Source organism: Calypte anna, chromosome 3 (assembly GCF_003957555.1).
Source record: "Calypte anna isolate BGI_N300 chromosome 3, bCalAnn1_v1.p, whole genome shotgun sequence".
Classification (NCBI taxonomy): Eukaryota; Metazoa; Chordata; class Aves; order Apodiformes; family Trochilidae; genus Calypte; species Calypte anna.
Genome location: NC_044246.1, coordinates 114,753,284 through 114,778,208, shown reverse-complemented (window position 1 = coordinate 114,778,208; position 24,925 = coordinate 114,753,284). Strand labels below are relative to the sequence as shown.

Below are 24,925 nucleotides of genomic sequence, written 5' to 3'. Positions count from 1 at the left end.
GCAAAGTCCTGGAGCCCCACTCACCGAGTTGGTCCCCAGAATCTGCAGGTTGGGTTTCTCTGACTCCAGCAGCTTTGCCACCATCTTCAGGAAGCTCTCCACGAAGAGATTGATGCTCTGGCAGTGACAGGCCATGAGGAGCTGGTCCAGGGCCTCCATGGCAATGCAGACATACCTGGGGGCAAGCAGGAGCCAGGGTCACCCCAAGGACAACACGTGTCCATGGCCATCCCACCTCCAGCCTCCTCCCAAACCAGTGACCTGCTGCCTCAAGAGAGAAATTTTACCCCCAAAATACCCCTGGGAGATAAAAAAGAGCCCAATAAAAATGAAATCATAAAAATAAAAATAAATATAACAATTAATACAATAAATATAAAAATAAAATTCAGAAATGTCCTTGGCTGCTCCCAGCAGCTCTTCTCCTAGCAAAGACACAGCTGCTCCAGGATCAAGCCTGCCAGCAACACCTTGGATCTCCCTCCATGCTTTTCCTGGGCTTTTCTTGCCCTTGGACTGATCCTTCCACCCCAGGAGAAAGCATTTGGCTTCCCACAGGGTGGGCTTGGTGTCAAATGGAGATTTTGCCCTACTCCAAGCTGATACTGGCTTGCCCCCAGGAGGAAGAGGATGAGCAGAATGAGACTGATGTGCTCCAGGAAAGCTTAAATAGATAATAAATAAAATAAAGCAGTGGTGCAAAGAAGGTTCCCATCACTCCTGGAGCTCCTGGGGGCAGCAGGGTTTCCTGCAGAGCAGGATGGGGCATTGCTCACCCCAGGATTACCTCTGTCCCCAGCCCTCCTCCAGCCACCCAGTCTGGCTCTGTGTCCTGAATGGGCAAAGGAGAAGCCCAGAACATGGTTCAGACACAGGGATGCATCCATGAGAGGTCCTTGGGCCAGGCAGGAAGGGAGCACATCCCTTCAGCAGCCCTGCTGCCCAGCCTGAGCTCACCCACAGACCAGCCTTGGGCAGCAGAATCACAGAACCACACAATGGGTTGGGTTGGAAGAGACCTCAAAGCCCACCCAGTGCCACCCCTGCCATGGTGAAAACCCAAGGGTGAAACCCAAGGGCAGCATCACCTCCCATGGTGTCTCCAGGCTCTGTGGTGCCCAGCACAGAACCAGAAGCTCTTAAGCCCCCCAAACCTGGTGAAGAATCCTCATGGTGTTGAATCCTTCCCCCTCATCCTCATCCCCAGGCATGGAATGGCTCCATTCTTTCCAGTCCCAAGAAAATCATAGAATCCCAGAATCCCAGACTGGTTTGGGTGGGAAGGGACCCTAAAGGTCACCTAATTCCAACCCAAATCATGGTCAGAGACCCCTCTCCCAGCCCAGGGTGCTCCAAGCCCCATCCAACCTGGGCTGAGACACTGCCAGGGATGGGGCAGCCACAGCTTCCTTGGGCAACCTGGGCAACCAGGGGCTCAGCACCCTCACCCCAAGCAATTCCTCCCTCACATCTCATCCCCAGCTCCCCTCTCCCAGCTCCAAACCCTTCCCCCTTCTCCTAGCCCACTCCAGCCCAGCCAGGACATCACCTTATTCCAGGCCACCACTAACCCATGTCCCACACCTGAGAATCACAGAATGCTCATGGCTGGAAAGGACCTTGGAGATCACCAAGTCCAACCAAACCATTTCTCCCTCCCTCCCTCCCTGCCCAAGATCTCCTCTCCATCTCCCCTCTCCCAGCTGCAAACCCTTCCCCCTCGCAGGCTCCCATCCCTCCAGGCCCTTGTCCCAAGTCCCTCCCCAGCTTTCCTGGAGCCCCTTCAGGCACTGGAAGGTGCTCTAAGGTCTCCCCGGTGCAGCCTTCTCTTCTCCAGCCTCAACACCCCCAACTCTCTCAGCCTGGGACCCATTTGGGGGCTGCACTGCTGGAAACTCCAGCAAGATTTTTCCCCATTGGCAGCAAAGGTAACAAGAAGATGACACATGACAAGCCCTGGAATCAAAGCCACCTTCATCTCAGAGGTACCCACGTGGCTCCAGCCGACCCTGACTGACAAACAAAAGGTTGCTCCAAAGCTATTTTAGGCATTTCAAAGTGAAGGCTTTGAAGATGAGATGCTGCTCCAACCCAATTTCCTGACTATGTGCTCAGGAGGTGGAGGAGATACAACCCCCCCCTCCTTCCACCCGCTGAGTTTTGTCAGGAGACATCAAAAATAAAAACCCCACAACCCCATATCTTTCTTTGAAAGCTTTTCTCTTCCCAACTTAGCAAGCAGAGCCTGTTCACAGCTTCTGCAACAGCAGAACATCAGGGAGAACTTTCCATGTCCTGTCACTGCCCAGGAGGGTGATGTGGATGAGGCTTTTGGAGGTTTTCCAATTTCAACACTGCTTTGGCAGATTGCTGGCTTCTCCTTCCCCCCCCAAGGAGAAAAGGCAGCCTGGAGTTCCCAGCATGGAGCTGAGCTGGTGTTTGTCTGCTGGGGCTTTGGTTGGGAGACAACAAGACTCAATCCAGGAGGGATTTCAAAGGGAAGGAGCCCTCCTCGTGATCCCCCCAGACCCTCTCCTTAGGGCACTCAGTTATTTCAGTGTCCCAGGATGGTTTGGGTCATGAGGAACTTTAAAGCTCATCCAATTCCAGCTCCCCTGCCATGGTCAGGGACCCCTCCCCAGCCCAGGGTGCTCCAAGCCCCATCCAACCTGGGCTGAGACACTGCCAGGGATGGGGCAGCCACAGCTTCCTTGGGCAACCTGGGCAACCAGGGGCTCAGCACCCTCACCCCAAGCAATTCCTCCCTCACATCTCATCCCCAGCTCCCCTCTCCCAGCTCCAAACCCTTCCCCCTTCTCCTAGCCCACTCCAGCCCAGCCAGGACATCACCTTATTCCAGGCCACCACTAACCCATGTCCCACACCTGAGAATCACAGAATGCTCATGGCTGGAAAGGACCTTGGAGATCACCAAGTCCAACCAAACCATTTCTCCCTCCCTCCCTCCCTGCCCAAGATCTCCTCTCCATCTCCCCTCTCCCAGCTGCAAACCCTTCCCCCTCGCAGGCTCCCATCCCTCCAGGCCCTTGTCACAAGTCCTTCCCCAGCTTTCCTGGAGCCCTTTCAGCTATGATGGTGACAGAAGGGTGATGGCAGTCCTGCTGCTGGGGACAAACACCAGACACAGGCAGAGTTCCCAGGCAGGGACACCACAATGCCAGGGAAACACTCCATGGCTCTCCCTTGACACTTTGCAGAACTCGACTTGTCCCCTCTTGGCAACAAAACCTTCTCAGCATGCCTGGAGCTTCAGGACACCTTGAAGCCCATGGCAGCTGTGACCCCACATATCCTCCCCTTTGCCTGAGCTACTGTCTAGTGAGTATCTTGTGATTAGAGAGGGGATTCTGACACTTTGCTCTGCTCTGGTCAGACCTCACCTGGAGTTCTGCATCCAGCCCTGGAGCCCTCAACCCAGGAAGGACATGGAGCTGATGGAGAGGGTCCAGAGGAGGGGCATGGAAATGCTCAGGGGGCTGGAACACCTCTGCTGGGAAGCCAGGCTGAGGGAGCTGGGGGTGTTCAGCCTGGAGAAGAGAAGGCTCTGGGGAGACCTAACAGTGACCTTCCAGTATCTGAAGGGGCTACAGGAAGGGTGGAGAGGGACTGTGTGCAAGGGCCTGGAGTGATAGGATGAGGGGCAATGGGTTTAAATTAGAGAAGAGCAGCTTTAGATTGGATGTGAGGAACAAGTTGTGTCCCATGAGGGCAGTGGAACAATGGCACAGGGTGCCCAGGGAGGGGGTTGAGGCCTCATCCCTGGAGATGTTCAAGGTGAGGCTTGAGGAGGCTCTGAGCACCCTGATCTGGGTGAGGGTGTCCCTGATACTGCAGGGCTGGGACTGGGGGAGCTTTAGAGCTCCCTTCCCACCCAGATCATTCTGTGACCCATCAGTACCAGGTTGCCCAAGGAAGCTGTGGCTGCCCCATCCCTGGCAGTGTCTCAGCCCAGGTTGGATGGGGCTTGGAGCACCCTGGGCTGGGAGAGGGGTCCCTGCCCATGGGCTGGATGAGTTTTAAGGTCCTTTTCCATCCCAGCCAGCCTGGGTTTCCCTGTGGATGGTTCCATCCCAGCCCTACCCGTAGCGGTGCCGGCTGACGTCCCGGATCAGCCTCTCGGACAGGTAGGCCCCGATGCGATCCAACTTCTCTGGGGCAGACAGGGCATAAAATGTCAACTTCTCCATGTTGGTCTTCACCAGCCCATCCTGTAAGAGAGGAGCAGAGGGTGTCACAGACTCACACTGGGATTGGGGAGATCCCAACCCCTGCCCTGCAGCCCCCCCTGCCCTGGAAGAAGAAGAAGTTTTGGAGCTGAAAAGCCTGGCTGAGGCCCCAGGAGACCCTGGGCTTTAGAAGATGCTTTCTTTATCCTGCAGAAAGAAGGAGGCGTGCCTTCAGGTCCAGTCCTCCACAGAATCATGGAATCCCAGACTGCTTTGGGTTGGAAGGGACCTCAAAGCTCTTGTGCCCCCCCTGCCATGGTCAGGGACCCCTCCCCCAGCCCAGGGTGCTCCAAGCCCCATCCAACCTGGGCTGAGACACTGCCAGGGATGGGGCAGCCACAGCTTCCTTGGGCAACCTGGGCAACCAGGGGCTCAGCACCCTCACCCCAAGCAATTCCTCCCTCACATCTCATCCCCAGCTCCCCTCTCCCACCTCCAAACCCTTCCCCCTTCTCCTAGCCCACTCCAGCCCAGCCAGGACATCACCTTATTCCAGGCCACCACTAACCCATGTCCCACACCTGAGAATCACAGAATGCTCATGGCTGGAAAGGACCTTGGAGATCACCAAGTCCAACCAAACCATTTCTCCCTCCCTCCCTCCCTGCCCAAGATCTCCTCTCCATCTCCCCTCTCCCAGCTGCAAACCCTTCCCCCTCGCAGGCTCCCATCCCTCCAGGCCCTTGTCCCAAGTCCCTCCCCAGCTTTCCTGGAGCCCCTTCAGGCACTGGAAGGTGCTCTAAGGTCTCCCCGGTGCAGCCTTCTCTTCTCCAGGTGTCTCAGCACCCTCATAATAAAAATTCCTTCCTCATGTCTAACCTAAATCTCCCCTCTTCCAGTTCAAAGCCATTGCCCCTTGTACTCCATGGTCTTTTCTTAAGTCCCTCATGAAAAACCAGAGCTTTGGTACATGAAACACCAGAACTATCAGCACATGACAAAACAGAGCTTTGGTGTGTGAAGCTCCAGAGCTTCAGCACATGAAGCACCAGAGGTTTGGCACATGAAAAGCCAGAGCTTTGGTGTGTGAAGCTCCTGAGCTTTGGCACATGAATCTCCAGAACTTCAGCACATGAAGCTCCAGGGCTTTAGCATGGGAAGCTCCAGAGCTTTGGCACATGAAGCACCAGAACTTCAGCACATGAAGCTCCTGAGCCTTGGTACATGAAAAACCTGAGCTTTGGCACATGAAGCACCAGAGTTTTGGTGTGTGAAGCTCCTGAGCTTTGGTGTGTGAAGCACCAGAATTTCAGCACATGAAGCATCAGAGCTTTGGCACATGGAGCATCAGAACTTCAGCATAGGAAGCTCCAGAGCTTTGGCACATGAAGCTCCAGAGCTTTGGTACATGAAAAACCAGAATTTCAGCACATGAAGCTCCAGAGCTTTGGCACATGGAGCATCAGAACTTCAGCACATGAAGCTCCAGAGCTTTGGCACATGGAGCATCAGAACTTCAGCACATGAAGCTCCAGAGCTTTGGCACATGAAGCAGCAGAACTTCAGCACATGAAAAACCAGAGCAAGCTCCTGAGCTTTGGCACACGAAGCTCCAGAGCTTTGGTGTGGGAAGCACCAGAACTTCAGCACATGAAGTTCCAGAGCTTTGGTACATGAAAAACCAGAATTTCAGCACATGAAGCTCCAAAGCTTTGGGACATGGAGCAGCACCTCCCTTACCTCTGGATCCTCAGGGAAGATGTTGTCCACGAGTCTCTTGTAGCGAGGCCGCAGGGCACCACAGCAGCCACAGACACCTGGAAGAGAGGAAGGACACAAAGCCCATCAGCAAGGACAAAATCCTCAGCTCCTGGATGGGTGGGAAATCTCTCCTGGGCTTCAGGAGGGCAGCCTGGAGCAGAGGATGAGGCTGCTGACATCCCAGAGTTCTGCAGCCAAAAAAAAACAAGGGAAGAAAGGCACAGCTGGGAGCTGGCTGGTGACCAGCATGGTTTGAGAGAGGACTGCAGGGCTGTCTGCTCTTCTCAACCAAGAGTAGCCCCCAGAGACCAAGATGTCCCAAGTTCTCCTAAATCTGCCTTGCAGGATCCTCTTTCCAGGTCCTCAGAGCAGCTCTTTCCTCCAGACAGTTCCACCAAGGACCTGAGACCCAGCCCCGTGCTCCCCAAAATGCTCAGGACAGCACAAGCTGCTGGAGACAGCAAGACAGAGAAGGATGAGAGAAGATCTCAGGAAGGTTATGAAAGGAAAATTACTTTTCCCATTTGTAGCCTCCAAGCTGAGCTGCAGGGCAACCCCAAACACCTTCCAGTGCTTCCCTGCCTTTGGGCACCCAGACCGTGGTCCCTGTCCCTCCAGGAGGACACCAAGGGACCTGATGTTTAGCAGGACACCAAGAAGGCCAAACACAGCCCCTCAAATTCCTGAGGAGCCTCAGCTGTGGCACCAGCTCAGCCTTGATGAAGAAGCCCCATGCAGCCTCTCCAAGAGCCAAAACCTTTGGCAGCAGCAACTCCAGAAGGGTTGAGCATGGGGATCATCTCAACCCAGAGCATCACAAGCCACCAAAGACCCCAAATGTGGCTGTGATCCCCTGCTCCTAGGATCTACCAAGGGGGGAATCACAGAATCCTTTTGGTTGGGAAAAACCTTGAAGGTGATGGAGTCCAACCCTTCCCCAGCACCTCCACCCCATGTCCCTCATCCCCACATCCCCAGGGCTTGCTCTGAAACCCCTCCAGGCATGATGGGGACTCCAGCCCTGCCCTGGGCAGCCTGGGCCAGGCCCTGACAACCCTTTCCAGGCAGAAATTCTTCCCCAGCTCCAACCTAAACCTCCCCTGGCACAACTTGAGGTGTGCCAAAAGTTCCTCTTGTCCCATCCCTTCTTCCTTGGGAGCAGAGCCCGACCCCCCTGGCTCCAACCTCCTCTCAGGGGCTTGCAGAGAGCCACAAGGTCTCCCCTCAGCCTCCTCTGCTCCAGGATCAGCACCCACAGCTCCCTCAGATGCTCCTCACAACTTCTCCAGACCCTTCTTGATATTCTCCAGCCCCTCCTCTTTACTCTCCAGACCTTCTCCTTGCTCTCCAGACCCTTCCCAGGTCCAGACCCATCTCCAGGTGGGCAAACATCCCTGCCAGGGAAAGCACCACATGCTCCAAAATCCAGCCTGGGATTAGGAGCTAACCCAGCAGTGCCAGGGCCACCCCCCTGCCCCATGTCCCTCATCCCCACATCTCCAGGGCTTGCTCTGAAACCCCTCCAGGCATGATGGGGACTCCAGCCCTGCCCTGGGCAGCCTGGGCCAGGCCCTGACAACCCTTTCCAGGCAGAAATTCTTCCCCAGCTCCAACCTAAACCTCTGACCTGAGGCCATTAAGGGCTCAGGAAAGCAGGGGCTGCAACCTGGATATTTCTCCCTGTGCCACATCCACACTTTAGCCCAGGGAGGGGGTTGAGGCCTCATCCCTGGAGATGTTCAAGGTGAGGCTTGAGGAGGCTCTGAGCACCCTGATCTGGGTGAGGGTGTCCCTGATACTGCAGGGGTGGGACTTGGGGAGCTTTAGAGCTCCCTTCCCACCTAAATAATTCCACGATTCATCTCAGGGCTGCAGCACAGGGCCAGGGATCCCTTGCTCTGCTGCCCACACCATGAGGAACATCTTCTGAAGATGTTTTTTTTTTAAAAGGAGAGGACAAAAAAGAGATTTCTGGACCTTCTGCCCTTCTTTTTGCTGGCCAGGAACCCTTTGCTCCAGCACAATGCATTTCTTCCTCAGCACCCGGCGTTACTCGGGTGATTCCCCCCCTTTCCATCCCCCTTTTTTTAATTTTTTTGAGAACTCCAGGCTGGGTTTGTTGGGTTTTTTGTTTGGTTTTTTTTTTTTGTTGGTAACCACCAACCAAGAAGCAGGAGCTGGAGGAGGGAGGACACACAGACAAAGGCTGTGCCAGGGTGGGGGGAAGCTGGAGATTGCTCCTGCTGGAACGCATGAGCTCACCCAGGGCTGGCACTGCCACCTCCCCGCTGCATTGTCACCCCCCCAGGAGGCTGATGCTGGCTTTAGGGTCCCATCCCGCTCCTTTCCCTTCCCCTCTTCTCAGCTGCCATCCATTTGCTTCTTTTTCCCCCCCAAAAAAGGGCTTTTCCTGGGGCCTCTCCAGGAACTTTCCTTTGCCATGCACTGAGTGGTGATCTCCAGAATCTCCATCACTTTCCCTCCCCCTGGAGATGTTCCCCAGGAGATGTCCCCCCTCCACCTCCTCTGTCATTACCTCCCCTCCAGAAATATGCTTTGGGTGGGGGGATTCTATTTTTTTGTGGTTTTTTTTGGAGGATTCAAGAGTATTTTTAGCTTTGGGAGAGGAGCAGAGAGTTCCAGCTGCCTTCCCAAGCCACCCCCCCCCCACCCGTGATGAATGAAGCTGAAGAGGAGCCAGGGATCCCATCACTAATTAATTACTGCATCATTAAATCCCACACCTTCCCTCTCACCTAACATGACCTCATCCAGAAAGAGGAGATTTCTCAGGCCTCACCCACCAAAAAAACACCAGTGGGAGGACAGGAGAAGACCTGAAGCTCTGAAAGAGACCCAGGTGACCCCTCAGCCCCATGGGTTTTTGGGGTAAAAATGTGGCTGAAGCCCAATGTCCCATCAGGGCCCAAAGAAGGAGAGGGCTTCCCATAGGTGCCTCCAGGATGAGACTCTCTGATGTCTCATAAGAGGCTGAGCTCCCTGCAGCCAGGCACAGGAAGGGTCTTTCCCTGTTCTGCTGCCATGAAACCAAGAGGAACATTCCTGCCCCAAATCCCTGCTTTCTGACAGCTTGCCCAAGCTTGGGCAGGCACAGACAAGGAGAATATCAAGGCTTAAAAGGGGGGAGAAAAAATGACCTAAATCTTCAGGAATGAAGAGTTTTCCCCCTTTCTATCTCCAAGTTGGGGGTGTTGAGGCTGGAGAAGAGAAGGCTGCACTGGGGAGACCTTAGAGCACCTTCCAGTGCCTGAAGGGGCTCCAGGAAAGCTGGGGAGGGACTTGGGACAAGGGCCTGGAGGGATGGGAGCCTGCGAGGGGGAAGGGTTTGCAGCTGGGAGAGGGGAGATGGAGAGGAGATCTTGGGCAGGGAGGGAGGGAGGGAGAAATGGTTTGGTTGGACTTGGTGATCTCCAAGGTCCTTTCCAGCCATGAGCATTCTGTGATTCTCAGGTGTGGGACATGGGTTAGTGGTGGCCTGGAATAAGGTGATGTCCTGGCTGGGCTGGAGTGGGCTAGGAGAAGGGGGAAGGGTTTGGAGCTGGGAGAGGGGAGATGGGGATGAGATGTGAGGGAGGAATTGCTTGGGGTGAGGGTGCTGAGCCCCTGGTTGCCCAGGTTGCCCAAGGAAGCTGTGAATTATGGAATCCAAGACTGGTTTGGGTGGGAAGGGACCTTAAAGCTCATCCAGTTCCAACCCCTGCCATGGTCAGGGACCCCTCCCCCAGCCCAGGGTGCTCCAAGCCCCATCCAACCTGGGCTGAGACACTGCCAGGGATGGGGCAGCCACAGCTTCCTTGGGCAACCTGGGCAACCAGGGGCTCAGCACCCTCACCCCAAGCAATTCCTTCCTCACATGTCATCCCCATCTCCCCTCTCCCAGCTCCAAACCCTTCCCCCTCGTCCCATCACTGGGGCAACAGAAGTTATTTAAAAGAGAACGTGCTGACAAGACAAGGTATTATTAAAAGTCTGAGTTCTTTAAAACAGAAGTTATTCGAAAGGTAAGTTATTTAAGATACAAGGTATTAAAATACAAGTTATTTAAAGTGCAAGGTATTTAAAAATTAAGGTATTTAAAAATTAAGGTATTTAAAATATAAGGTATTCAAATATAAGGTGTTATATGTATATATAAGTATATATATAAGGGTTGGACTTGATGATCTCTGAGGTCCCTTCCAACCCAGCCAATTCTACGATTCTATGAAAATCTAAGGTGTTAAAATATAAGGCATTAAAACACAAGTTATTTAAAATACAATGTCAGAAATGGATGGTATTTTAAATATAAGCTATTTAAAAGATAAGGTGCTCAAAACACAAGGTATTTAAAATGCAAGGTCTTTAAAACAGAAAACATTTAAAAATAAGTGGTTTCAAATAAAAGGCACTTAAAATACCAAACCTAAGCTACTTTAAAAACACCCCCCCAGCTCCTCCCAACAGGAGGCACTACAAAACCCAGCAAGATGACCCTGAAGGTGAGCACAGCACCTCCAACCTCCCCCCTCCCAGGAGATCCAAACCTGGAGAAGCAACCCAAGGATGGGGGGAAGGTACCTGCCACCTGCAGCATCCCCAGGGAGACCCCTTCCCCGCTGCTCCAGAGCCTCAAGGTAGTCACAGCCATGGCTTTGGTAGCCAGGCAGGGGGTCTGGGGGGCTGGGGGGTTCTTTTCTTCTGGTTGAAGGGCGGCAGCATCACAGCAGAAGAGTGGTTAAATAAATAAAGATATTTTTTTTATTATTTTTTTTTTCTCCAGGAGGCTGCTGAGTCACCCAGCGGCTGCGAGGGGAGAGGAGGAGGGTGATGGGGAAGTGTTTTGGGGAGGTTTGGGAGTGGGGTTATGGGGTTTTTCTTAAGGTTTTTCTTTTTTTTTTTAAGGTCCCTGCAGCATGGTTGGTGGGCAGTGATGAATAAAAAGGGGAGGCTGAGCTGAGGCTGGGATGTGACAGACACCCAGCCCTGCGTCACGGGGTGGGGACACAGGACGTGGATTTCCTTCAAGATTATAGATGACAAAAAAAAGAAATAAACAAACCAAAAAAAAGCAAACTAGACTGAATTATTTTTTTTTTTTTCACCTTTCTCCGTGGTGCCTTGCTCATTGGCTGCTGCTGAGCAAGAAAAAAATCAACACCCTAAAGATGCAGGGAAAAAAAGGATAAAAAAATCCAGGACGTGGCTTTCCTTTCAAAACCATGGAAAAATACCCCAAAAAACCAAACCCAAACCCAAAGCTATAGCTGGATTCTTTCTGCCCTGCCTGCTTGGTAGCTTATTAGTTGGTTGGTGATGAAGAAGGGCAGAAAATTGAAGCTTAAAGAGGCAGAAAAGAGAAAATAAAAAGGAGAAAGACTGCTCTCTCCTGATGGCAGCTTTAGACACCACTACAGCTGCACACACACTCCCAGAAACAGCTTTCCCTGCAATTATTTTGATGTAAAATTATTTTTATATACCATTATTTTTATATGCAGTTTCTTTTATATACAACTGCTTTTTCTATCCAGTTGTTTTCCCATCCAATTATTTTTACACCCAATTATTTTTACACCCAATTATTTTTACATCCAATTCCTTTTGCTCTGCAGTTCCTCCTGAAATGCAATTGCTTTTTATACCCAATTATATTTTATAAGGGCAGGCACTGATGGGACAAGGAGGGAAGGGTTTGGAGCTGGGAGAGGGGAGATGGGGATGAGATGTGAGGGAGGAATCATAGAATCATAGAATCCTAGGGGTTGGAAGGGACCTTGAAAGATCATCTAGTCCAACCCCCCCTGCCAGAGCAGGGCCACCTAGAGCACTTCGCATAGGAACGTGTCCAGGCGGGTTTTGAATGTCTCCAGTGAAGGAGACTCCACGACCCCCCTGGGCAGCCTGTTCCAGGGCTCTGTCACCCTTACAGGAAAAAAATGTTTCTGGATATTCAACTTGAACCTCCTGTGCTCCAATTTACACCCATTACCCCTTGTCCTATCACTGGTCACCACTGAGAAGAGCCTAACTCCATCTCCCTGACACTCACTCCTTACATATTTGAACACATTGATGAGGTCACCCCTCAGTCTCCTTTTCTCCAAACTAAAGAGACCCAGCTCCCTCAGCCTTTCCTCATAAGGGAGATGTTCCACTCCCTTCATCATCTTAGTAGCTCTGTGCTGGACTCTTTCAAGCACTTCCCTGTCCTTCTTGAACTGAGGGGCCCAGAACTGGACACAATACTCCAGGTGCAGCCTCACCAATGCAGAATAGAGGGGGAGGAGAACCTCTCTTGACCTACTAACCACCCCCTTTCTAATGCACCCCAGGATGCCATTGGCCTTCTTGGCCACAAGGGCACATTGCTGGCTCATGGTCATCCTCTTGTCTACCAGGACCCCCAGGTCTCTTTCACCTACACTGCTCTCCAGCAGGTCAGCCCCCAACCTATACTGGGACATCGTGTTGTTCTTCCCCAAATGCAAAACTCTACACTTCCCCTTGTTGAATTTCATCATGTTTCTCTCTGCCCAACTCTCCAGCCTGTCTAAGTCTGGGGTGAGGGTGCTGAGCCCCTGGTTGCCCAGGTTGCCCAAGGAAGATGTGGCTGCCCCATCCCTGGCAGTGTCTCAGCCCAGGTTGGATGGGGCTTGGAGCACCCTGGGCTTGGGGAGGGGTCCCTGACCATGGCAGGGGGGTGGTCTTTAAGGTGTGTCCCCCAAACCACTCTGGGATTCCATGATTTTATGATCAGGTAAACTGAGGCACAGAGAAACGCACCTCAACCCTATGGAGAGAAGGAGATGGCAGCAACATCAGGTCCTGGAGCCACCTCTTACACCTGTGTCACCTCCATCCTGCCCACCCAGACACCCCAGTGCCATTTATCCACTGGTCCCAGTTGTAACTGGGGGGTTTGGGGCCAACTCAGCTCCCCAAACCGCCACAACCCCACCCACCCACCCATGCTCTGACCCCACTGCCTTTCCTCCTTAATTCCCTCACCCTGTTCTCCAGCATCCTGACACTAAACAGGGCTGGAAAACCCTTATGGCCATCTGAGTCCAGGCTGGGAATTCATTCCATAAGGGCACTCCAACTGATTGCAAATAAATCTTAATTAAATCAGGTCAAATCCCTCATTAAACCTAACATCCCATGAAGGTCACTCTCCTAACCCCAAGCAACACCAGTCCAGAGCCAGGGGGTGGAAATGCCAGCGCAGCATTTTCCTCCCTGAGACCTTTCCCTAATCTGCTTAAAGAAATTCCATTTATCTGAGCAACCTGAGAGGCTCCTTCGTGCCCAGGGAACAGGAGGAAATCTCCCTGCTTGGTGTCAGAAACATCACTGAACCCATAAAGCCCCAACTTCCACCCAAACCCATGTGGGCACAAGGACGGAGTGAGGAGACCCAGGCCATGGGAAAGAGAAAAGCCATGGAAGCATGGAATCCCAGAGTGGTTTGGGTGGGAAGGGACCTTAAAGATCATGGAGATCCAACCCAAATCATGGTCAGGGACCCCTCCCCCAGCCCAGGGTGCTCCAAGCCCCATCCAACCTGGGCTGAGACACTGCCAGGGATGGGGCAGCCACAGCTTCCTTGGGCAACCTGGGCAACCAGGGGCTCAGCACCCTCACCCCAAGCAATTCCTCCCTCACATCTCATCCCCAGCTCCCCTCTCCCACCTCCAAACCCTTCCCCCTTCTCCTAGCCCACTCCAGCCCAGCCAGGACATCACCTTATTCCAGGCCACCACTAACCCATGTCCCACACCTGAGAATCACAGAATGCTCATGGCTGGAAAGGACCTTGGAGATCACCAAGTCCAACCAAACCATTTCTCCCTCCCTCCCTCCCTGCCCAAGATCTCCTCTCCATCTCCCCTCTCCCAGCTGCAAACCCTTCCCCCTCGCAGGCTCCCATCCCTCCAGGCCCTTGTCCCAAGTCCCTCCCCAGCTTTCCTGGAGCCCCTTCAGGCACTGGAAGGTGCTCTAAGGTCTCCCCGGTGCAGCCTTCTCTTCTCCAGCCTCAACACCCCCAACTCTCTCAGCCTGGCTCCAGAGCAGAGCTGCTCCAGCCCTCCCAGCAGCTCCAGGGCCTCCTCTGCACTGGCTCCAACAGCTCCGGGTCCTTCTGCTGATGGGGACCCCAGAGATGGACACATGTGGGGTTGGGTGACCAACACGGGGATGGCTGGGTTGATGCTGAGCTTCTCCTCCCCCCACACCCCAAAGTCCTTCTCCTCAGGGCTGCTCTCCAGGCATTCCCCACCCCACACCACACACCAGCACAGAGGAGGAGCTGGGTACCAGCACTCAGAGCTGTCACTGCAGATGTTTCTCCTGAGCCTGAGCAGGATGGACAGGACCAGACTGCAGAGGGAATCGCTCTCCCAGACGCTGCCTGCAGCCTTTTAGCTCAGCAATGGAATTCACAGCTTCCCTCTGGCACTTCTCCACCCAATCCTCTCACTTCACTTCCACCCAGGCCCTCTGGGGCAGATTTCCCATCCCTGGCAGTGCTGAGGGTGCTGAGCCCCTGGTTGCCCAGGTTGCCCAGAGAAGCTGTGGCTGCCCCATCCCTGGCAGTGTCTCAGCCCAGGTTGGATGGGGCTTGGAGCTGGAGGAGGGGTCCCTGACCAGGGAATTAGGTGACCTTTAGGGTCCTTTGCCCCCAAACCACTCTGGGATCCCCTGGTTGTATGGCAGCTGCTGGAAGGGGTGATGCTCCCCCAGGCTGCAGGACCCCACATCATCAACTCACAAACTGGGTTGGAGGGACCTTAAATCATCTGATCCCACCCCAAAGGAGAAATCCATGGGGCTTGGAGCACCCTGGGATGGGGGAGGTGTCCCTGCCCATGGCAGGGGTGGCACTGGGTGAGCTTTAAGGTCCCTTCCCACCCAAACCAATCTGGGTTGGGAGGGTTCAGTGCTCACATCCATCTCTAACAACCCCACGGGGAGTGGTGGGACACAAATCCACCAGCAACCAATTCCACTCACTCCCATCACAAAGGTTGGAAAAGACCTTTTGAAGCTCACCAAGTCCAACCATTAAACCCAACTTTATCCAGCCCTGTGACATCATTTATCTCTTTAAATCATTATTTACACTTCACCGCCCGCAAAGCACGCGGATTAATTAATATTTCAGAGCACTGACGAGACTCCAGCATCAAAACCTCAGCAGTTTCTTTCTTTTTTTTTTTTTTATTTTTTCTGTGGGGAAGGGGAAACCACCCATTAAGGGCAGAGCTGGTGGGATCTGGGAGGTTTGGGGTTAGGGAGCTGGCAGCACCCATTTCGGGGGGAGGAGAAGGGGAGTTAAGCGTCTTAGTGGGTGCCTGGTTTGGTTACACAACAGATGGGGGAGGAAAAAAAGCTTAAACAGCAAGGAATTAACTCAAAAGTGGCTCCCTCCAGGCGAGGGGTTCACCAGGCATCAGGTGGACTGGGGGGGGGATCTGGTGTGAAGCAGAGAGGTGGGAATTTCTGATTCTGCCACTCCCAGAGACAGCCCCAAAAGCTGCTCCATGAAAATCCGGGGCCATTTTCACAGGATCAGACAATCCCAGCCTGGTTTGGGTGGGAAGGGACCTCAAAGCTCACCCAGTGCCACCCATGCCATGGTCAGGGATCCCTCCCCCAGCCCAGGGTGCTCCAAGCCCCATGGATTTCTCCTTCGGGGTGGGATCAGATGATTTAAGGTCCCTCCAACCCAGTCTGTGAGTTGATGATGTGGGGTCCTGCAGCCTGGGGGAACATCAGCCCTTCCAGCAGCTGCCATACAACCAGGGGATCCCAGAGTGGTTTGGGGTGCAAAGGACCCTAAAGGTCACCTAATTCCCTGGTCAGGGACCTCTTCCCCAGCCCAGGGGGCTCCAAGCCCCATCCAACCTGGGCTGAGACACTGCCAGGGATGGGGCAGCCACAGCTTCCTTGGGCAACCTGGGCAACCAGGGGCTCAGCACCCTCACCCCAAGGAATTCATCCTGATCCTCCCTCAGTGCTCCCCAGGACAAGGCAGGGATGGGGCTTGCTAAGTGGGATGGGAGGGGGAGGTGAGGGGAGGTGGCAGAGGGAGGGGAGGGTTGGTGACATGGAATGGGAAGGTTGAGGTTGGGTGACAGAGCTGCTGGGGGCAGAAGGCAGAGGGGAAAGAAGAGGCAGAGAAGGAAGGGTGAGAGGGGAAGAGAGATTCCATGGAGCTCCCAGACTTGTCCCCAAAAGCTGCTGGGGCTTGGAGGGCTCTGGGTGGTTCTTCAGCTGCTGCTTGGGTAACACAACAGTGTCATGGAGTGAGGGAATGGGGTGGGTGGGAAGGGACCCTAAAGATCATGGAGATCCAATCCAAACCATGGGCAGGGACCCCTCCCCCAGCCCAGGGTGCTCCAAGCCCCATGGATTTCTCCTTTGGGGTGGGATCAGATGATTTAAGGTCCCTCCAACCCAGTTTGTGAGTTGATGATGTGGGGTCCTGCAGCCTGGGGGAGCATCACCCCTTCCAGCAGCTGCCATACAACCAGGGGATCCCAGAGTGGTTTGGGTGGGAAGGGACCCTAAAGGTCACCTAATTCCAACCCCCTGCCATGGTCAGGGACCCCTCCCCCAGCCCAGGGTGCTCCAAGCCCCATCCAACCTGGGCTGAGACACTGCCAGGGATGGGGCAGCCACAGCTTCCTTGGGCAACCTGGGCAACCAGGGGCTCAGCACCCTCACCCCAAGCAATTCCTCCCTCTCATCTCCTCTCTTGCCCCAGACAGTGTGGAGACAGATCACAGAATCACAGCACCATCCTGCTTGGAAAAAGACCTTGAAGATCACCAAGTCCAACCCTCCCCCCAGCAGTGCCAGGGCCACCCCTGCCCCATGTCCCTCATCCCCAAATCTCCAGGGCTCTGAAACCCCCCCAGGGATGGGGATTTAACCCCTGACAGAAGAGCCAAGGGCACAGGAAGGTTTGCAAGTTTAGAAGGGTTTTAGCCAAAAAAAAAAAAAAAAAAAAAAAAAAAAAAGAGAACCCAAGCAAAAACCCCTCGCCCTGTTTTGCACTTTCAACAAGAAAAAACAACCCCAAAAGGACCTCTGTGAGGTGCTGAGCACACACAGGGCTGTGGTTTCCTTTTTCCCCAAGTTATGCAGCGTGGCTCAGAGCCAGGTTTCACTTTGGGGCAGAAAACCTTGACCCAACACCCTGATTCCCAGAGGGAAGGGGCATGGGGGGGATCAGCCAGGTTTTCTCTCCAGCTTTATTTGGGGTCGTTCACAGTCCCTGGGGAGTGGGGACAAGTCCAGTTACCCACAGCAAAGCCATCCCAGATGGAGCCAGAGGGCTCAGCCTGGAGCATCTCCAAAAGTGCATTTTTTGGTGCAATTACTCATTTCACAAGCCATTAGAGGGCTTGATGAGGTTGGAGGTGAGCAACAGCAGCTCCTGCCTTGGCACAGTCCTCTCCAAGCACAGCACCTTCACTACAGGGGTCAAATCCTACCTGGGCATGGAAAAACACTAGGGAAAAAAAGCCCTGGAGATGGTGACAACCATCAGGGTTTAATAGAAACCTGCAGATCTGTGATCAGGTGGCTTGGGAAAGCTCCCAGTGCTGCCAGCACCACAAACAGCCCCTTTTCCTCTAGGAGCACTTAATTAACTCGCAGATAATTTAGTTTAAAAGCATAAAAGAGAGAGGGAAAATAATAAAAAAACACAAAATAGATTAATTGTATTTTATATCCCTCTGCTGAGCCACCATGTCCCACTGAGCAGTAGTGATTTAGAGCAGAACCCACCCACTGCTGCTGGCCCTGGCTTGGTGGCAGCCCTGGGTGGCTCCTGGGGACCTTGGTGGCACCCACTGCTGGCAACGCCTCTTCCCTGGGCAGCCAAAAATAAACCCCACGTTTCCCCTCTGCCAGCTGCTGCTGAAAGAAAAGGGAAAAAAAAAAAGAGGAAACTTCTCTATTTCCAGCTTTGCTGGTGTGGGAGGAGGAAACAGCTCGGGGAGAGCAAAGGGAGGGAGCGTGAAGGACACAAACCATGGGGAGTCAGAGGGTTGGGACATGGTGCCCAAAGTTTGTTGTTAAGGAGCTGGCACACACTGCTTCCCAAAAATACGGGGAGGGAGAACCCCCCATGGAAATGTGAATCTTACCCCTGGTCCTTTGTGTCCCCCCTGCCATGGTCAGGGACCCCTCCCCCAGCCCAGGGTGCTCCAAGCCCCATCCAACCTGGGCTGAGACACTGCCAGGGATGGGGCAGCCACAGCTTCCTTGGGCAACCTGGGCAACCAGGGGCTCAGCACCCTCACCCCAAGCAATTCCTCCCTCACATCTCATCCCCAGCTCCCCTCTCTCAGCTCCAAACCCTTCCCCCTTCTCCTAGCCCACTCCAGCCCAGCCAGGACATCACCTTATTCCAGGCCACCACTAACCCATGTCCCACACCTGAGAATCACAGAATGCTCATGGCTGGAAAGGACCTTGGAGATCACCAAGTCCAACCAAACCATTTCTCCCTCCCTCCCTCCCTGCCCAAGATCTCCTCTCCATCTCCCCTCTCCCAGCTCCAAACCCTTCCCCCTCGCAGGCTCCCATCCCTCCAGGCCCTTGTCCCAAGTCCCTCCCCAGCTTTCCTGGAGCCCCTTCAGGCACTGGAAGGTGCTCTAAGGTCTCCCCGGTGCAGCCTTCTCTTCTCCAGCCTCAACACCCCCAACTCTCTCAGCCTGGCTCCAGAGCAGAGCTGCTCCAGCCCTCCCAGCAGCTCCAGGGCCTCCTCTGCACTGGCTCCAACAGCTCCGGGTCCTTCTGCTGATGGGGACCCCAGAGATGGACACAGCTTTACCCCAGGGGGGTCTCCCCAGAGCAGAGCAGAGGGGACAATCCTGGCCCTGCTGCTCACACTCTGGGGGTGCAGCCCAGGACATGGGTGGGTGCCAGCATGGTTGGGCTACTTGCCAGCCCATCTGGGCTACTTGCCAGCCCCACACTGGGCTCAGGACAATGATCTCCCACTGGAGAGAGGGACAGAAGCCTGAAGGTTCAGCTCATAAATCTGGGGGTTGCACCCCGGGAGAGCAGAACCAGGGGCAGAACTCAGCTCTCAGCTCCTCACCAGGGAGGGAAATCAAACCTGGAGTGAAGAGGGGGTGCAGATCCCTGCTCAGTTTGTGGGTGTCCCAGTGCCAGGGATTAAAGGGGTCTCAGAACAGCTCCCTGCCCCCCGTGCCACCCTTCTGACCCCCTCATGAGGAGGCACTGGGTCTGCCCCAGAGCAGAGCAAAGGTTCTGCACCACCCTCTGGTGTCCAGAGAGAACAAACCCAGCCCTGGGATCCTGTCCCCAGGCCAAGAGGGAGTTAAGAGTGATTAAAAAGACACCACTAATCCCACACCTTCCTAATGCCCCTGCCATCCCAAGTGTCCCACCGAGCTTTCCCAGCTCCTGGATGCTCTCCAGGACCAGGAGCTGCTGCAGTGCTACCGAGGGAAGGGACAGCAGCCTGGCTTTTGTCCTCTAAGTCACATTCAGGTCCCCAGGGGATGCTTTTCCCCTCCTCCCCCCAAAGAACAAAAGGGATTTCAGGTTCTGGGAGATCCCCCCCCCCAAAAAAAAAACCCAGGAGCAGGGTGGGTAGGGGGAGTGGTGGCTCCTTGTGGCCCCATGTGGCCACCACAGCAGGATCCTAAGGGACAATCACACCCTGGCACATCCCTGAGGGTTGATGGTTCAACCCACCCCAGGGAGGGGGCTGGGGGGGTTCTTTTGGGGACCTGCAGGCTCAGGTGTGTCCCCCAGGTTCATAGAAGGGGTTTGGGGGGGGGGTCTTCTGCAGCTCCTGCAGTTGCAGAGGATTATGAGGTGCTCCAGGCTGCTGCAAATTGGTGGGATGACAACAGCAAGCACCCTGCAACCCCCCCCCCCCCATCCCCTCCCAAAACCCCCCAAAAAAACCCACAAATAAAGAAATACCCTCAAAATCTATCAGCCCAAAGCCTCGGTGTGGATGCAAAACCCCTGAGCCAGGATGCACAAGGGGCACCAAGAGGAGCCCGGGGACAACCAGGAGAGCATCCCTGCCCCCCCACAGCTGCTGGGGACCCTGGTGATGGGTTGGGAGGGGGACAAGGACACACAGAGGGTCCCCTGTCCCCAAGGCACCCAGAAGCTGCCACCCCAGCACCGAGGGCAGGGAGCATCCCCCTTGGATTGAGGATGGAAAAATACCAGCTGGGAGACCTGGGTGACTCAAGGGAGGCCATGGAGGGGGAGAGGAACAGGACCTGGAGGTCCTGCCTCAGTTTCCCTTCTCCTGGATGGGGACAAACCTGCTCCCCAAGCCCACCAGCACCAGTCCTTCCCCCCCCTTTCCCTCTGCATTCCAGTGCATCCCCAGGGTGCACCCCAGAGACCCCAAAAAAACAGCACCCATCACTTTGGGGGGGGTCTGGCACCCTTCACCCATCTTCTGCTCCTTTCTAATGCACCTCAAAACCACCACCCCGTGTGGGCACCCCACTGAGCCCCAAAACAAGCACCCATAACATCTGGGGGGGGCAAGGGGGAACTGGCACCCTGCTCACCCACCTCCTCCTGCATCCTAATGCATCTCAGGACCCCCACAAACACCTCATGCACCCCACAGACCCCCTCAAAGAAGAACCCAGGACTTTAGGGGGGTAGGAGGGGATTCTGGCACCCATCACCCATCTCCTGTTGCACCCCAATGTATCTCAAGACCACCACCCCCATGTGGGCACCCACTGAGCCCCAGAACAAGCACCCATCACATTTGGGGGGGGGGGGGCACCCTGCTCACCCATGTCCTGCATCCTAATGCATCTCAGGCCCCCCACAAACACCTTATGCACCCCACAGACCCCCAAAGGAAGAAGCCAGGACTTTAGGGGCGCTGGGGGGGGATTCTGGCACCCATCACCCAATGTATCTCAAGACCACCCCCCCCCCGTGTGGGCACCCCAAAACAAACACCCATCACATTTGGGGGGGGGGGGGGGTTGGCACCCACCTCCCGCTGCATCCCAACACATCTCAGGACCCCTCCCACACCTTCAGTACCCCACAGACCCCCCAAAATAAGCACCCATCACTTTGGGGGGGGGTTTGGCACCTTTCACCCATCTCCTGCTACATCCCAACGCATCTCAGGACCACTCCCCCCCCGTGTGTGCACCCCATTGAGCCCCCAAAACAAGCACCCATCACCTGGTGTATGAGGGGGGGGGGGGGTCTGGCACCCTTCACCCACCTCCTGCTGCATCCCAACACATCCCAGGACCCCTCCCCACACCTTCAGCACCCCACAGACCCCCCAAACAAGCACCCACCACCTTGCAGGGGGGGGGCTGGCACCCTTCTCCCCCCATCTCCCCCCATCTCACCCCGCAGGATGCGGGTGCTGCATCCTAACACACCTCAGACCCCCCCACACCCCACATTCCCCCCTTAACCCCCCCTAAACAAGCACCCATCACTTTGGGGGGGGGTCCTAGCACCCTTCCCCACCCCTCCCCATCCCACCATGCACCCACTCACCCCTGGCACTGCAGCACCTCGCAGAGAGAGAAGTTGGGGGGTTTGGGGGGGGTGTTCAACCCTACAGCACCAAAGCCGACCCCAAAAGGGGTTGGGGACCCCCCCAAAAAGAAGGGGAGAGGGCAGGGGCTCCCTCCTGGGTGGTGCTGGGTCGGGTGGCAGTGAGGATTTAAGAGCCACCCCCCAGCCCTTCCCAAAAGCTGCCAGCGGCTTAGTGTCACCCGAGGGGGGGGGACAAGGGGGGGGACACGACATAGAGGGGGGGCAGTGAGGGGGGGGGGCTGCCAGCTGCTGTGCCAGATGTTCCCCATTACTCAGGGAACATCATCACCCCAGATGGGGACATCGGTCCCCAAGTGCCCCTCCTCCTGCATGGGGGGGGGGTTAGGGGGAGGCAACCACCCCAAAACAAATCGAGGTTTGATGGGATTGGGGTCTCCCCCCCCCCCCCAAATTGCAGGGGGGGGGTGTTTAGGGGAAAGATGCCCTCCCCTCTCCCCCCCTGGATTTTGGGGGGGGGGGGGGATAGGGGGTGATACTCAGCACCCCCCCACAAGTAACCAAGAGGGGCTGAAGAGCCCAACACAGCACATCTCTCCCCCCCCCACAGGGCTGGTGAACCCCCAAATGAGGGGGGGGGGTGTTCAGGTGACCCCAGGAACACGTTTTGGGGGGGTAATTAACAGTCTATCCCCCCCCACACTCCACCCCCCAGGAGGAGGCAATGTCCCAAGGACAGAGGGGACATTTGCAGTCTCAGCCCCAGAGAGGGGACACCCCCCCAAAAACCAGGGGGATTCACAGACCCATAAAGGGCCAAGGACCCCCCCAAACCCAAAGAGGGACCCCCCAGGAAGCAGGGGGGTGCACAGCTTGATACAGCACCAAGGACCCCCCCAAACCCAAAGCAGGGGTGACCCCAGGAAGCAGCGGGGTACACAGGACCAAGGACCCCTCCCCCAAATCCAAAAAGGGGGTGACCCCCCCTGTAACTTCGGGGGTGCTCAGACACACAAACAACAATGATCCCCCCCAAACCCAAAGGGGGGGGGTTCACCCACTGGAAATTAGGGGGTGCACAAGCCTTCAAAAGACCAAAGTCCCCCCACCCCAAAGAGGGGTCGCCCCCCATAACTGGGGGGTGCACAGCTCCATATAGGACCCATGTCCCCCCACCCCAAAGAGGGGTGACCCCCCCATAAGCAGGGGGTTCACAGCCCCATAACGCCAAGGTGCCCCCACCCCAAAAAGGGGTCGCCCCCCAAAACCGAGGGGTTCACAGCCCCATAGCACCAGGGTGCACCCACCCAAAGGGGGGGTCACTCCCAAAGAAATGGGGGGTGCACAGCCCTATAGCACCAAGGTGCCCCCACCCCAAAAACGGATCGCCCCCCAACACCGGGGGGTGCACATCCCCTTAGCACCAAAGTGCCCGCACCCCAAAGAGGGGCCGCCCCCCAAGAAATGGGGGGTGCACAGCCCTACAGAGGACCCATGTCCCCCCACCCCAAAGAGGAGTCGCCCCCCATAACTGGGGGCGCACAGCCCTACAGCCCCGCGGTCCCCCCCACCCCAAAGCGGGGTCGCCCCCCCAAAACCCGTGGGGTGCCCATCCCCACCTCTGGAAGGGGTGACCCCCCCGGGCCCGGGGGATGCTCAGCCCTGCCCCGGGGCGGGGACGAACCGGGGAGACCCGTGGGGACCCAAAGGGACCCCAATACCGGATCCCCCACTCCCCCCCATGCGGACACTCACCGTACATGGCCGCTACCGGTGGCCCGGTCCGGCCCGGTTCCAGACGGCGTTATCCGGCCCGGCTCTGCCCCACCGAGCGGCGCCGGCCGGGGGCGGCACCGGGGGGGGGGGGAGGTACCGGGGGGTGGTACCGGGGGGGGGGCGGTACCGGGAGGGGCGGTACCGAGGGGCGGCCCCGCAGAAACGGCTCCGCCCGCAGCCCCGGGCCGGGGGGGGGGAATTTTGTGGGGACCCTGCGGCTACCGAACCTCACCCGAACCCCAGCCCACAGTACCGAACCCCCTGCAGCACCCACACCACAGGGGCACAGCGGCTCTGCCCCCCACATGTGGGGTCTGCAAGCAACCGGGGTCCATTTGGATCACCCAACCCGAACCTCCCCCCAAGCCGTGAGCACCCCCCGGGCTGCAGGGGATGGGGGTTCTTATGACACCGAGGGGTCCAATCCAGAGGGACCTGGGGAGGTGGGACTGAGAAAAACCCCTGGAGCTGAGCAAAAGGGATGGAATCACAGGGTGAGGGAGTCCAAACCCCCTGCCAGAGCAGAACCACCCGGTGTGGGTCACACAGAACACACCCAGGTGGGTCTGGAATGTCTCCAGGGAATTCCACAACGTCCCTGGGCTGCCTGGATGGGGAAAATCCCCAGCACAGCTCCAGGTTGGGTGGGGAATGGCTGGAGAGCAGCCCTGAGGAGAAGGACTTGGGGGTGTGGGGGCAGGAGAAGCTCAGCATCACCCCAGCCATCCCCGTGTTGGTCACCCAACCCCACACGTGTCCATCTCTGGGGTCCCCATCAGCAGAAGGACCCGGAGCTGTTGGGAGCCAGTGCAGAGGAGGCCCTGGAGCTGCTGGGAGGGCTGGAGCAGCTCTGCTCTGGAGCCAGGCTGAGAGAGTTGGGGGTGTTGAGGCTGGAGAAGAGAAGGCTGCACCGGGGAGACCTTAGAGCACCTTCCAGTGCCTGAAGGGGCTCCAGGAAAGCTGGGGAGGGACTTGGGACAAGGGCCTGGAGGGATGGGAGCCTGCGAGGGGGAAGGGTTTGCAGCTGGGAGAGGGGAGATGGAGAGGAGATCTTGGGCAGGGAGGGAGGGAGGGAGAAATGGTTTGGTTGGACTTGGTGATCTCCAAGGTCCTTTCCAGCCATGAGCATTCTGTGATTCTCAGGTGTGGGACATGGGTTAGTGGTGGCCTGGAATAAGGTGATGTCCTGGCTGGGCTGGAGTGGGCTAGGAGAAGGGGGAAGGGTTTGGAGCTGGGAGAGGGGAGCTGGGGATGAGATGTGAGGGAGGAATTGCTTGGGGTGAGGGTGCTGAGCCCCTGGTTGCCCAGGTTGCCCAAGGAAGCTGTGGCTGCCCCATCCCTGGCAGTGTCTCAGCCCAGGTTGGATGGGGCTTGGAGCACCCTGGGCTGGGGGAGGGGTCCCTGACCATGATTTGGGTTGGATCTCCATGATCTTTAAGGTCCCTTCCCACCCAAACCACTCTGGGATTCTGTGACTGTGCTTAACCCTGCTGGACCTGCTGGTGCTACCAGAGTGAGGGATGCTCTCTGGTTTTATCCTGTCTCAGTGCCCAGGTTTTCACCACAGGTTTGAGGGCTCCAGGGAAAGAAACCCAACCCTGCCCTGGAGGCCAGGCTGGATATCAGCAGGGGGAGGG

General features: G+C 56.1%; 1 protein-coding gene across 4 annotated transcripts in view; it reads right to left on the bottom strand.

Annotated features, from left to right (window-relative positions):
* The window catches only part of EFR3B (EFR3 homolog B), a 51,612-nt gene extending 28,243 nt beyond the window's left edge, over positions 1-23,369 (bottom strand). For 2 of the 4 annotated variants that reach the window (XM_030447742.1, XM_030447741.1), the window contains exons 1-4: positions 23,268-23,369; positions 5,928-6,004; positions 4,102-4,229; positions 25-175 (exon numbers count right to left, since the gene is read on the bottom strand). In XM_030447742.1, the coding sequence (XP_030303602.1) occupies positions 25-175; positions 4,102-4,229; positions 5,928-6,004; positions 23,268-23,274 (363 nt within the window). In that variant the 5' untranslated portion in view covers positions 23,275-23,369. Of the gene's footprint in view, positions 1-24; positions 176-4,101; positions 4,230-5,927; positions 6,005-10,529; positions 10,626-23,267 lie in introns of those variants that run through there. The other 2 variants (XM_030447740.1, XM_030447739.1) reach the window with 1 other exon arrangement.
* Between the last annotated feature and the right edge of the window lie 1,556 nt (positions 23,370-24,925).